General features: G+C 41.6%; 1 protein-coding gene across 1 annotated transcript; it reads left to right on the top strand.

Moving 5' to 3' along the window:
• Positions 1-4,759: 4,759 nt before the first annotated feature.
• LOC144646167 (uncharacterized) lies at positions 4,760-12,079 on the top strand. The gene is made up of 5 exons (XM_078505710.1): positions 4,760-5,512; positions 6,398-6,509; positions 7,517-7,778; positions 9,410-9,692; positions 10,017-12,079. Exons 1-5 carry the CDS (start codon positions 4,784-4,786, stop codon positions 11,349-11,351), a joined length of 2,721 nt encoding a protein of 906 aa, XP_078361836.1. The 5' UTR covers positions 4,760-4,783; the 3' UTR covers positions 11,352-12,079.
• Positions 12,080-13,951: the final 1,872 nt, after the last annotated feature.

Consider the following 13,951-nt stretch of genomic DNA (forward strand, 5'->3'; position numbering starts at 1 on the left):
GAAAATTTATAATTTATTTATTTGCGGCGCCAACTAACTGTATACTTTGAGGTATATTGGAAAAGCATCACTGAAAACATGATCGTTCAGTGAATTTAAGAACGACTTTGCCAGACTTTGCTCGCGCAGGACATTTCAATGAAGATGGCGCTAATATGACGATCTGTCCGAGGCACCGAGCTGAGCTGGGTGTGTTTTGGAGACCAGGCAGAAAATGTGTGCATCCTCAATCCGTGGCACTTTCCGCCATTTCGTTTTTCGTTTGATTCATTTGGTTGGTAAAACTGAATATCTCTTTATTTTATATTTTCCGTTTTCGATAGTTGGATTACTTTTTGATAATTTTATCCTGTGCTTTCTCCGTTTTTTCGTTTTTCTTTTTTTCCTTTTTCCCTTTTTTATTTTCACCTTCTTCCTTTTTACTTTTTTCTTTATTCTTTTTTCTTCTTTTTCTTTTTCTGTATTCCTTTTTCATTTTACCTTTTTCCTTTTCCTTTCTTTCATTTTTTCTTTTCTCTCAATCGCATAACCAGTAACCTTTGCTCGCAAATTTCGCGCCATTTTTCGCCATTTCCATGTGAGCTTTATTTGGTGCCTAGTGGTCTTCATGATATGGCAGAACTTTGACATGGAGAACTTTGTGCAAGTCCAAAGCGGAGAAAAAGTTCTTTAAGTAAAGCTCAATGACAGCGCGATTACTGTGATGTCCAAGGTGATTAGCCTGCAGGCCGAAGCGATCTATCTAATCGGTGATGACAGTGTGGTAATGCCCGATCCAGACACAATGGTTTTCAATGTGACGGACATATTAATCTTTGTTACATACGAAGTACAAGGTCAGCAAATAAGTCGCAAATCCGACCCCATCGACAAGTTACCCGTACCCCTTGGAAATCGTTTTTCGTACCAATCATCTTACTTGGCCGCCGACACAAGCGGCAAAAAGAGAGAAACCAGCTGCAGTAAGAAACAGTCGCTTCCCTCGCGACCGGAATTTACTTTCAAGTGCAGCAGGGAACATGGGCAAACTCGAAATGGCGCAAGAATATTATTTTCTCCGAAATTGTGGATGGTAAACATTCACCCATTTATCAGATATACCTCACCCTCAGTAATGAAACAGCATCGGTCGAGCAAGTCACTTGAATGGTGGAAGAGGAGGTTGGAGCACGTGCCGTGCTGCTTGACAGCAAGAGTTTGTTAATAATGCCTTCTGAATCAACGATAGAAAAAAGGAGAAAATAAAAAGGAATAAAGAAAAAAGAAAATAGTAAAAAAGGGAAAAGGTAAAACGGAAAACGGAATAAAGGAAAAGGAATAAAGAAAAAAGGTAAATAGGAATAAAGAAAAACGAAAAACGGAAAAAGATAAATGAAAAATTGAAAAAGGAATAAAGCGGAAAAGGATAAGGCGGAACCAGAAAAAAGAATATGATATTTTAATAAAAAGGATAGAGAAAAAATGGATAAAGCACAGGATAAAATTACGAAAAACTTATCGCACTATCGAGAACGTAAAATATAAAATAAAGATACATTCAGTTTTACGAACCAAACTAACCAAGCGAAAAACGAAATGGCGGAAAGTGCCACGGATTATCCTCTTCATGGAAATCGCAAAGGCAAGCCGGAGAGAGGAGCAAATCTAGAAATGAGCAGACAAATTATGGAAAATTGGAGAGTGCTTATTCCAGTTGGAGCAGGTGAAGTAGGGAGATATTGTCTTTGCTCGTTCTGTGTTGCTGTTAAAAAAATGAGACAACCTTTTTGTCTTTGTCTTTGCTTAAGCTATTTTAATACAGATTAATGCAAAAAGGTGCAAATTATAGCCGATGACTATTCTAATATTCTTGTATGTTTATATGTGGCTGCACCAAAACAAGGTCAAACATCACACTGGTCTGGCGGTTCAGTTAGTTAAGCCACTTTTGAGAGTCGGTCTGCGGGTACATACTATAACGGTTTGTATGGATGGATGTCTTTGGATGTACGACCTCTTGTAATAAGCCCCCGACAATGGCCCCTTGCTCAAATACTCCAACACTGCGAGTCCTAGTCTTCGTCAAACAAACAACCTTAGCTTACGGACGAAAAACCTAATGCTGACACAGGCATTGACATTTTCTGTTAAGTTTTACGGGGAGAGGGCGGGGAGGGGGATGATTATTTCACGGTGTGATTATTTGAAAAAACTAACGTAATAATAAATAATGTTTAACTGTTTTTAGGAATATGCAAAATGTGTAGAACTGATCACCTTGATACTGTGCGAGTCTCGACTCCGGAAGAAGTTTTGTGCATAGAGCAATCTGAAGAGTTACCTATTGTCCCAATACCAATATCTGAAATCCTATCTCCAGAACCACAAGCGTCTAGCGAATTTGGAAGCCCACAGGAGGTGTGTTTTGCATTGTTTGTTCTTGTCGATATTTCCACTTGAAATCAATTCAAGACAGCGAACTCTGCGTGGTCAACAAAAATGCAAACATACCGTATTTACTCGAATAAGCGCCGCCCCCGAATAAGCACCGCCCTCAAATAAGCGCCGCATTCGGGACAAAAAAGTTAATAAGCGCCGCCCTCGAATAAGCGCCGCAGTCCCGATGCGGCTTATTCGAGGAATTCCGTTAAATTTAAAACAGCACTATAAAGCAACTCTAAAACAAACTTGGACATTTCTTTCCATCAAAAGCGATGTTTTGCAGTTCAAAGTGATTGTTTTACAGCTCGACCTTTAGTTTTTCTATCCAACATTCTTAAAGTACGTAGTTCTGTAAATGTTGTGAAGGCTGCGAACTTTGGCAGGACAGCTAGTGCCAATTCTCTCCTCAACAAGAGACGAATACTGACAATGAAAAGACGTCCAAATTTTAAATAAGCGCCGCCCTCAATAAGCGCCGCACTTGAGGCGCGAAAAATTTAATAAGCGCCGCGGCGCTTTTTGAGTAAATACGGTAAACCATGCACTAAACTTGATTTACTGTAAGGGAAAAATTGGAACAAGCTTGTCGGTAAATTTGCCAAACACTGACTGTACCATTGAGTAATTTAACAGCGACAACCACGCCCACTAGACAGGTGCCACTTGTTTGCGCTCAAGTGCTACCTGACCTGCTTTCATTGGATTTTAAGTTGAGATCTGGGAATGGAAGCTACATGCTGGGAACACTGAGGGAAAACAATTTAAAACCCCTATGGTACCCAAGAGGAAACAGAAAAAATACAAAATACACTAAAATTCAGTTTCAACACTAGTAGAGAATATATCATGGAACCATAGGCGTACGGACAATTTTTTGCCAGGGGGGGGCGGTGAGACATTTGCCCAAAAAATTCTCGCAAGTTGCCCAAATAGAAATAAGAAAGTCATACAGTGCACTACAGGCACAAATGAAGTAAAATTACATAAATCTATCAATCAGCCACTGTAAAGTAGCTGTCTCTACCATGACGGCCGAAATGTCCCGGTAGCTACGAGTTGAGCCCAGGGAGACAGATCTAGGCTTCCGGGGGGCCGTTCAATCTCGATGTTTTATCCTCCACGCAATCATAGGGCGAACCCGGCCCCAGACAGACCAGCGTAGACGGTTTAGTTTTTTTCCCTTTTCCAAAACAAATAATAAAAAAAAGGCGGCCCCAAAAAAATGAGGGGAGGGACAAAACTTTGTTTTTTTTCTTGGCCATACTGAAACGTTGTCTAGTGCCCCATCAGGTGGAGAGGTAGTCAATCTGCGCAACGCACGAATGACCGTTCTGCAGAACACGATGTGCAGGTATCATGCGGAATAGAACCACGTAAGGAAGCTGAAACTTATCAAACAGATCATTCCTTTGCATTGTCTCCAGCATTTCTGAAACAGTTATGTAGCCTAATCCACGCACACGATGAAAACTCGCGCACATTTTCTGCTCGGCTTCCAGAATCTCGCCATCGATTTTGTAAAATTTAGCATTGCAGAGAAGCTATCTTTATCAGGTGTTTAACTGTGACAGACATTTGCAGTACAGTGCCCAACAGTAAAAAAAAACTACAAATATGTATATCAACAAATGGTCCCTTTCAACTATTAACCAGAAACTCATCAGGAGCTAAGCAACCACTGTCTCAGTGAATTTAGTTAACTGACTTTTTCACGCCGTCTTCAGGTTAAAATAGAAAATATCTATCCCGAAAAAAAAACTTAAAAGCTGGCTTTGCACAAATTCCTTGCTGCCCAAAAAATCTGCGTTGCCCAACATTGGGGGGGCTGCAGCCCCCCCTGCCCCCCCGGTCCGTACGTCTATGCATGGAACCAAATTGTAGCGATCTGCTACTGGATACTTTGATGTTCCATGGTCGTTTTTAACACCGAGAAAGATTTATCAAGCTTTTATCGGATGTACAGGGATATCCACAACGTGGTATAACGAGGGTTGGGGTTGGGAGGTGTTGGCTACCGCATAAGACCTGAGCTCACAATGCAAGTTGATAAAAAAATATTGCCTTTGACATTGACTAAAAAAATTAAAAAATATGTCAGAAATGCTTGTGACGTTTCCATGGCAGCGCCAAAAATCGATAACACCTATTTGAAGAAGAAGTTTTATCCTGTTTTTCCTTAGTAATTCTGCTTTTCGGACGTTTGCAGTATATTACTTCATATATTGCCATTTCCTTGTTTCAGTTACAAAACAAACGCAATACAGACCTGCCGTTGCCTTAAAGTGGAGCCCTGCGTAGTGATGATGGCTCAGAGGTTTTCTCTTCTGGCTCTCAAGATTCCCTAACGGCCATAGAGACATCAATGGAATCGTGGCAGCCAACACCCCAGATACAGATGAAACTTTACTCCCTCAATAATTTTTTAAGACAAGCCGATGGAAGAGTAAGCCCTGTACGGTCTCAGCTGAATACAAACGTGCAAAGCATTTCATCGTCCACAAGACGCTATTACAAACGAAAAGGCATGCAAGCTGTTGAAACTACTCAAGATGCCATAGCACCAGGGCAGTCAAAATGGCTTCTGCAACAAGTGTTGGAGTCTTACAGCCATTCCGCTGACTCGGATGTGAATCTTCCCAAGAAGACATTGCTAGCGAGACTCATAATCCTGTACAATGAGGCCAGAAACTGGTATACAAGGCAGCAAATCCTATCTGTCTTTGTTAACGACTATTCCAAGACAGAGTTACTCAGCTTTATCCCAGGTCTGACCAAATGGCGGATCGATGAGGCCAGGAAACATGCATTTCTCACTAGTCCGGGACAGGTGATTGATCCCCCGGTCTTGCAGCGGTGTCGACTTGATCCAGTTAAAGTGGATCACTTTCTCGATTTCATTTCAAGTCCGTCATTTCTACAGGACGTAGCCTACGGGACAAAGAACCTAAAACTGTCGAACGGGGAGACAATAGAAATCCCAAACGTGGTGAGGACAGTTGTTGCATCTCGACTAATTCATCTCTATCAGTTGTACTGCACTGAGTCTGGATTTGAACCAATAGGGCGAACAACGCTGTTGAACATGCTCAAGGTAAAAGAAAGCAATTTATTTTTTTCCAAGAGGGCACGGTAACGAATCCTGCAATCTGATTGGTTATCAGCGCGGGCAGATTCTCCTATCTCTGCCCACGGGCCACGGTAACGCTTTCGTGAGTACACGCGGGAGAGCGCCCGACAGTTTTGCTCTCCAAAATGATAATCGATGTAGTTGCTCACCAACCGTTGTAATGAAAGGAATAGCAGTGGAATAAAGGGAGTTCTCAGGCGAGACAGTGACAATAGTTGGTTTGCCGATCGTTGTTTGTGCATTCGCAGATCACGCCATTGCGGTTATGCGTCGCCGGACAGACTCGATTTATCCTTTCACACCTGCTTCTCTGCTACTCCCACCGAACTGCTTACGCCCAAGTGAGATGCCGTCTCGAAGTGCCGCCGTGCAGGCGACCCACTTCAGCTCTCACACCGCAAGCACAGACTGGGGAACAAGAGGTTGACGATATGTGGTGCAGGCCGCCGGGAGGTCCTAGCTTTGCCTCAGATGGAGACTAGGGCCGCAGACCCCCAGCGAGACCGGCGGGAGCAACACAAAAGAGGAAAAAAAATAGTACCGGTGCGGTTAGACCAGGCGACACATGCAAGAAGGGTGACACAAAAGAGGAAAAAAAAATAGGAGGCGAGGAAAACGGACCCGGGAGCCGGCCGCGGCCCGGGCAGCCGACCCGGCACAGTTCACTAAACGGACCTCCCAGCCGGCAAATAACATATATGTATTTAGTTTTATCGATGGATATGTTCATAAATTCATTGTGTCATATCTAAAGGCGAGGACGAGTTTTTTTTTTCCGCTGAAGGGTTGTGTAACTAGCTGGTGACTTTTATATCAATACTCAATCATACCACGACTGCTTTCTCCTAGATATGTGCTGCATCTCAGAAGAAATCCCTAGCTGGGTTAGACAGCACTCAGGCCGATGGGGCAACAGCTTTCACAACTCTGGATAACACATTGAATATGCTTTGCACATTGGGTATGTACTTTTACTAAAGGGTAGGCGAATAACTTCCCATAATTTTCCTTTTATCATTGGAAAGGCTGTCACAGTATACCTTGATTAACGTTACTATTGTTAGCGGCTACTAATTTTTGCGATTTTACGAGTTCGGCTAAAATTGCTAAATTAAGTGCTCGTCAAAATTTGTCTTGGCCAAATTTAAAATTTATGTATCTCGTCTTCGCCCCAAAGGGAAACAAAATAAGCATAGTCAACTTGAAAAATTCTTTTAAAAAGAGATGCTGGCAAATATTTTTATCTGGCAATGCAATTGCTCACCCAATTTCAAGTGACTTTGTTCTTTTACTGAACATTTATTTCCATTTTAGTTTTATGTTTATTAAAAACTGGTTTACACAATATCGGTAACTTTTAAATTTTTTCGGAAAATGAAAAATAAATACCGGTACTCGGTAAATCTTGCTTTAAAAAATCGCTAAAATAAATAGCCGCTGAAAATAGTAACCTTATGGTAAAAAGGCGCATGAGTTTATCTTAAGCTTTTCCTTCCGAGCAATATTTAACAACAAAATATGGCAGCCAGTGTGAGAGGTGATACATAACTGTTTTATTTATTTGAATGAGTTTTCTCTGTCGTACCTTTAAAAAAAAAGAAAATGTATTCAAAATGGTTAATTGTCTACTTCACGCGATATTTGGTGTAAAAAAGGGCGAGCAATGAGCCTTTCTCTTCAGCCTCCTTACTCCCTTGTCACTGAATTCTACTCATTAGAAAAATGCTTCGTACGGTATGTGTAAATGGTCAATCAAAACGACTGTGACATTCGCTACGCGTGTTAGACAAACGGTTTCAAAACATTTGTTCATTTAACTCAAAACGAAGTTTTTCATTGGCAGCTAGAGCCGCTTACCTTCATTGCTACTGAAGACCAGCAATACATAAGTCGTGACGTCGCGATCCGATCCTTGAAGTTGCTCAAACGTAACCCGAATTAACGTTTGAAACGTTTTTCTATTGATAGGTCTTCACGAGTCAACAAGCAGAGACATCAGTTCCCGCCTGAAGTCGGTGAAAAATTATTTAAATACAGACTACAAAATCCATGTGTCCAGAGCAGACACGTGCCCTGATCAATGCAGTGTGTATGCGCTGAGCACCAATGAGCGCGACTACCAAGGTCACTGTGACCATGAGCACAACATAGTCTGTGAAAGATGTGACAACTTACGGAATGCCATTGTTGATCTACAACTAGCTCTATCTTCTTCTACTGTCGTCTATAGGTAATGGATGCTGTATAATTAACAATTATTTTACGAGCGCGTGTTGGATATGAGATGGTCGATACGCGCCGAGTTGGCTACAGCGATCTCAGATACAACAAGCGCGAGTGGAATAATTGTTTTATTAAAAACGCCCAAAGAATTGCAATCTTTGAGCTCCCCAGCTGTTTTTGTTGACGCGTATCGGCTACCATATTTGTGGTCAATGGTATATGAGCTCATAAACAATTGCCTGTTAACCAATCAAAACGCAGGAATTGCAACATACCATTGCTAGTTTTTAGTTATCTTTGATATCTGCCATTAGTATGTACTGAAAGAGTAGATAGCATTTTTGGCATGCGCTGATTGGTTACTCAAACTCCAGGTATCCTTTGACAATTATGCTGCGAAATCGCGCGGAATATCGCCTGATACTTAGCCGACTCGTCCTACGGCGTCGTTGGCTCAAATCAGACGATATTCCACAAGATTGCGCAGGATAATTGTTTTATTTATTGTGAAAAATTGTAATAATGCAGCCCTTTACAAGACTTTGGACGAATCTTTGCCACCTACGTATATCGCAGGATTTCTGTTATGTACAGATGACAGATATAACGTTTACATTTTTACTAGATATGATCAGCGTGCGTATTTTATAAATAATAACTATTTACCTTCTAGCACCGCGCGCGAGAAAATTGTAATATTTGACAAAAATAAACTAGTCAAAATCATCCTTTCGAGCTATATTAACTCACTGTTTTGAGTAAATAGTAAAACAACTATTCACCTCAGTGTCGGTGGCTAGCTAGTTGATATTTAGCCTGCACAGCTGGAAGGGTTTTGTGCGCAAATGCCTTAGAGCCCTAATGACAGCCGCAAAGCAGTCTTTGTGCTTGCATAATGGTCCTCATTATCATCATCATCATCATCATCATCATCATCATCATCATCAGTGTTGTTATTATTATTATTATTATTATTATTGTTATTAGTATTATTATTATTGCTATTATTATTATTATTATAGCATTTTATTCATTTTCTTTTTAACATATTTTGCTTTTCATTTAAACAACTGTATTATAGAACCTTTTGTTGTAAATAGTTTTGTGCTATAGTTAACTTTTAGAACCTTTTTATCCACATGTTACCTTTTTTTAAAATATTATGTGAAATAAAGTTGTTGTATTTTTAATTATTATTATTATTAGTAATAGTAATTGGACTGAGTGGAGACAATCAGGGAGATCGGGCGAGTTCAAAATCGGCCGAGCGCGCAGCGCGAGGACGATAAAATTACGAGCACGACCCTGAGTACGACCGAGGTCCTACTAATAATCGTATCAATAACAAAATCGAGGAGGAAGTCGAGAATCGTTTATGTGTAAAAGTCAATGGTAATCACTGGTATACAAACAGTGGGAAAACAGCAAGAAAAAACCCATTTATATGCGCGTGATTGACGCGCGAGGCGTAGGTATCCAATTTGAAGTTGCCAAATTGGATACCTGTATTGGACACCCACGTGATCGCGCGCCGATTACGCGACAAATAGGCGCGCGCAGAACCAATCAAAATCGAGAATTTTGTTATAGATACGATTATTATTATTATTATTACTATTTTTGTGTTTCTTTTGTCAGTGGGGACGACCAAGAAGAAGAAATCAAACATGAAGTAGACATTGCTCTCCCTAAACTTGACGAATGGAAAGCTCACATTCTGCGAGCGGCTCACCAGGATTCTGCCAAAAGTGATGTTATCGACAATTTATCGCCAAGCCAAGTTTTCTTAGTAATGGATTGGGCCATGAAGTTTTTGCCCGCCAGTTTCCGGGAAACGCAACGCGATTGGTTTGGCAAAAAGGGCAAATCATGGCATGTGACTGTTGCTGTGACAAAGACCAGCGGCAGTAATGAAATTGAAGTAAGCACGTAAAAAATTGAAGTTTAGACGTCTATTGTTCCTTTTTCAATCTGACATGAGGGTTTATATGACAAATGGAAATTTAAAGAAATGTTAACATGGCACCCTGTCAACCAACACTGCTCCGTCTTCAGGCTCTAGACTGTATTTGAAACGTGCCGGAAGCTTTTCCCGATCGCTAGAATCGGAGGTCGCTGCCTTGGAACATGTTTTGGGCAAGGCGCATGCAATTTTTATGTATCTTGACCCATCTAATATTAGAAATTAATATATATGTGTTTTTTAGTCCTTCGAGCTATGTGTGTCTTTCTTGTTCTGTTCCAGACCCAGACCTACTTTCATTTGTTTGATGATTGCAAACAAGATTGGTTTGCAGTGGCTTCAATCGCAGAGCACACACTCAAAACTATCAAAGCAGCAAACCCTAACATCCAAGAGGCCTTCTTGCGGAGCGACAATGCCGGATGTTACCACAATGCTTATCTCATCATCTCACTTCCAAGCCTTGGACGGCGCGTAGGCATTAAAATCCTCAGATATGATTACAGTGACCCACAGGCTGGAAAAGATGTCTGTGACAGACGAATCGCCACCGTAAAGAGTCACATGCGTCGTTACATAAATGAAGGCCACGACATCAAAAGCGCTAGTGACATGAAGGCTGCGATCGATTCCTATGGTGGGGTAAAGGGGTGCCAGGCAGCAGTTGTTAAGGTTCAGGTATCCAAACAGACCATGAAGAATCACACAATGTCCGGGATCCAGTCTTTAAACAACTTCAGTTTTGAATCTGACGGTCTTCTAGTTTGGAAGGCATACAATGTGGGCTCCGGTAAACGTTTTACGCCAACTCAGGTAAAAGGTTTTGGAAAACCACAGGGACCTACAGACCTACACGTCGAGCAGCCGTGTGGGGGGGGCTTTAGTGTACCGAGAGTGGAAGCTGGTGTTTTCAGATCCGTTTCCCAAGACTCAGGGAGTGGTGAATCCCAACAGCCTCAGCCTACCCCGTCCGAACAGTCTGCCGAAGCGGAGCCACCAGCTGCCGAAGCTGCAATGGTGTATTTGTCATGCCCTGAAGAGGGATGTACAAAGACCTACCAGTCTTTTATGAGTTTACAAAAGCACCTGGACGTAGGAAAGCACTTGGTAAGGCTTGAAAAGGAAACGACCTACGACACCATCAAGAAAAAATGGGCCGAAACTTGCCAAGAGGTCTCTGGAAGCTACCTAAACAATGAAGCAAGGTCAAGCTCCCAAACAGCCGTTACCACATGCTCCACCTGTCCAATCCCAAAGGGATGGGCGCTGAAGACATCCAACAAAGGCATCCGCTTTTCAGAGAAGGTCAAGACTCACCTGAAAAGGATTTTCCTAGAAGGCGAGGAGACTGGAAGAAAAGCAAGTGCGATGGATGTCTGCAGTAAACTAAGAACTTTGCGCGACGAGAGTGGAAAGAAAGTGTTCAACAAAGAAGATTGGCTGACTGTTGAGCAAATAGCCCGGTACTTTAGCAGACTATCTGTCTTGCACAGAAGTGGCCAACTACCCATAGACCAGGCTGATCCAAGTCCAACCGAAGAAGAGGAGGAAGACTTCGTTGCCGAGGCAGAGGAGATAGTAACAAGGCTTCGAGTTCAAATACAGCTGGAGCTGTAATTTTATTATTGTAAGACGCTGAATTCTTATAATAAGTTGTAAGTCCTGCTGTTTACCGTCTGTGGGATAGTTGCGTCTAATGTTGGCCAAAGATGCCAGAATGAAATTTACGTGGAGTTTGCAAAAAAGTCGCAAATCCCCCCCCTCCCCCCCCCAAAAAAAAGTGAAACGGTATAACAATAGTACCCAAAAAAGGGGAGAGGATACTCCCATGTTTGGCTGACATTAAAGAACCACTCCGGTACACACGTAACTGACGTTAGGATGTCCACAGCCACTCTATTTTTAAATGCAAGAAGATTTCACAGTGACAACAACAAGCAAGAATTTCTTTGACGCATTAAGTGATTGGAGAAAACAACGGAAAAAAAAAACAGGGGGGCTGTGAACAGTCTACATTCAAATGTGATTTATGGATGGGAGTAACCCGCCCTTCTCCCGGGCGATAGAAATGCGTTCTAAAGGTAACATGTTAGTCAACCCGTGGATGGAATGACAACTTAGAGACACTATATCTCAAAAATGCGCTAAGTCAAGAGTGAATTACATTTATTTAGTTTCTAATGTAAATACTATGCCGCCATCCCTACCCCCACCCCGGTAAGAGGCAATTCCTGGAACGGAGTGAAAGAAGCTTCGAATCTTCTTCCATATTACGGGGTATTTTCACTTAAACTGTAAGACTGTCTGCAATCTAATTCTTTAAACGAAAATGCAAAGAAAATATCATGGCTTCACCATATATACATATTTTCTGCAGCTGCAGTTAACCGCTGATCAAGGTGGCGGGCTCATGCTTCGTCACGCGCTCACGAACAACCTTATGAACAATTTACCATGTCTGCTCCCCCGATGAGCCGAAACCAGTAATTGAAAGTTTGTTTTAACCCACAGTGGAATTAAGAAAAACGAAAGTAAGTTCGGAACTAAATCGGTCAAGACAAATAATAATTTCAGGCCGACTTCAGTGATGCTTACGGCGGGCACAGACCGAGGTGTTAATATGCAGTGAAAAGGCAGTGTTGACGATATAACTAATTGAAGGTCAGTAACAAGGTCAAGTGTGACGATTGTTATCGTCTTTATGGATATTTAAGAACTGTTAAACCACGTTATGCACTGGAAAACTCGTATATTGCACCTCGATTCCTTTGAACTAAAAAACGTCATGACTGTTCATTACACTCAATAAATAAGAACAGAATTTAGGAGGTATTTATTATAACAGAAAGGGATATTGCACTGAATGTTGCCTTCTGCTAGAGGTAACTGCTCTACATTGTGTTTACAGACACTGTTAATCGCAATTACCTTAGAATTTGTGTTCAATGAATCGATCTATAGTGCTTTATTTCCTTAAATTTGGTCCTTGCCTCTTTGTTAGAACCAGTCTCTGGTCACGTTATGTTAACATCTGTTTTCGCGAAAATTTAACAGATGCCAAAAATTTTATTTGTGATTTTAGTAGAACAAAGCTACGCCTGTAACATGGTAAAAACTGTTTGGAAAAAGGAAGTTGGACTTTGACGATATTTGGATCAGAATTTGAGCTAATTTGCATAACTGATAAATGTTGCGTGACATGGGTAGCAGTTGGCAATTTTTGATTGACACCTGTCAGCCCAAATGGCTTGAAACTTGCAGTGTAAACTAACAATGGCCTAGTCTTTATGTGTGTGGAATAACAATAAATTTCATTATATTCTGTAGCCAGGAGCGGTGTCTACATTTGTTGCTTATTTTAGTGGAATTTTGGGGATTTGGGGTCAAAAACCAGGGGGGGGGGGGGGGGGTGGTCTAACTCCCAAGGGAAAAATCGCAAAGCCGACCCACTTTGTCTTTCAAAGTTATTGGGTGAGCCCTTCAATCTGGCAAAGTTTCATCCAAATCGGAGAGATGGCTTGTATCACCCCTGCCTGGTCCTCTGGCAAAGTCGTTCTTAACTCGCATTTTCATTTATATATAAACAGTAACATTACCTTAAATAAAAAATCTTAGATTTACTTCTCGAAAAGAACCTCCATTTTCCGAATCCGAACCTGGAAAGGCGGGCGGCATGCGTTTCTAAAATGCGGTACTCGGGCTTCCCTTGCAATTGTTTGAGTTCAGGTCTAGAAATATTGTGCTTTCACCGCTCTAAACGCATAAGGACTCCAAATTAAAGACACCTTTAGAACCACAGAAATAGTCGCCACAATTTTTCTTTCTCTTGTGTAGCCGTCCTGTCCATTTAGGCTTCGAAAAAGGGCTTGATCGTGAAGCAGAAAGTTGTTGTCACATGCATGGATCCCGGCTGGTGTTCGCACTTTCAGTGCACGGTATCTTACAGTCGTCGCGCTCGATTTTAACCACTTCAGGGACAGCCGGACTTTTCTACAATAGCAATAAACCTGTACCAAGATGTAAAAAGGCATCTCCGATATGTTATTGCCGTCTTTTTTTCTTGAGTTCCATTCATCTGAAGTGTCTTTACATTTTGAAATTGAGCCGGTCGAAGCAGTCAGTTTCTTTTACGCTCGCTGCCAACTCTACTCTGACTCCAAAACACAACACATTCTACTGAATGCTCCAATGTTTTTAGTGACTTCAATGCTGTAATC

The sequence above is a fragment of the Oculina patagonica genome, chromosome 3, assembly GCF_052425735.1.
Source record: "Oculina patagonica isolate OP01 chromosome 3, crgOcupat, whole genome shotgun sequence".
Lineage (NCBI taxonomy): Eukaryota > Metazoa > Cnidaria > Anthozoa > Scleractinia > Oculinidae > Oculina > Oculina patagonica.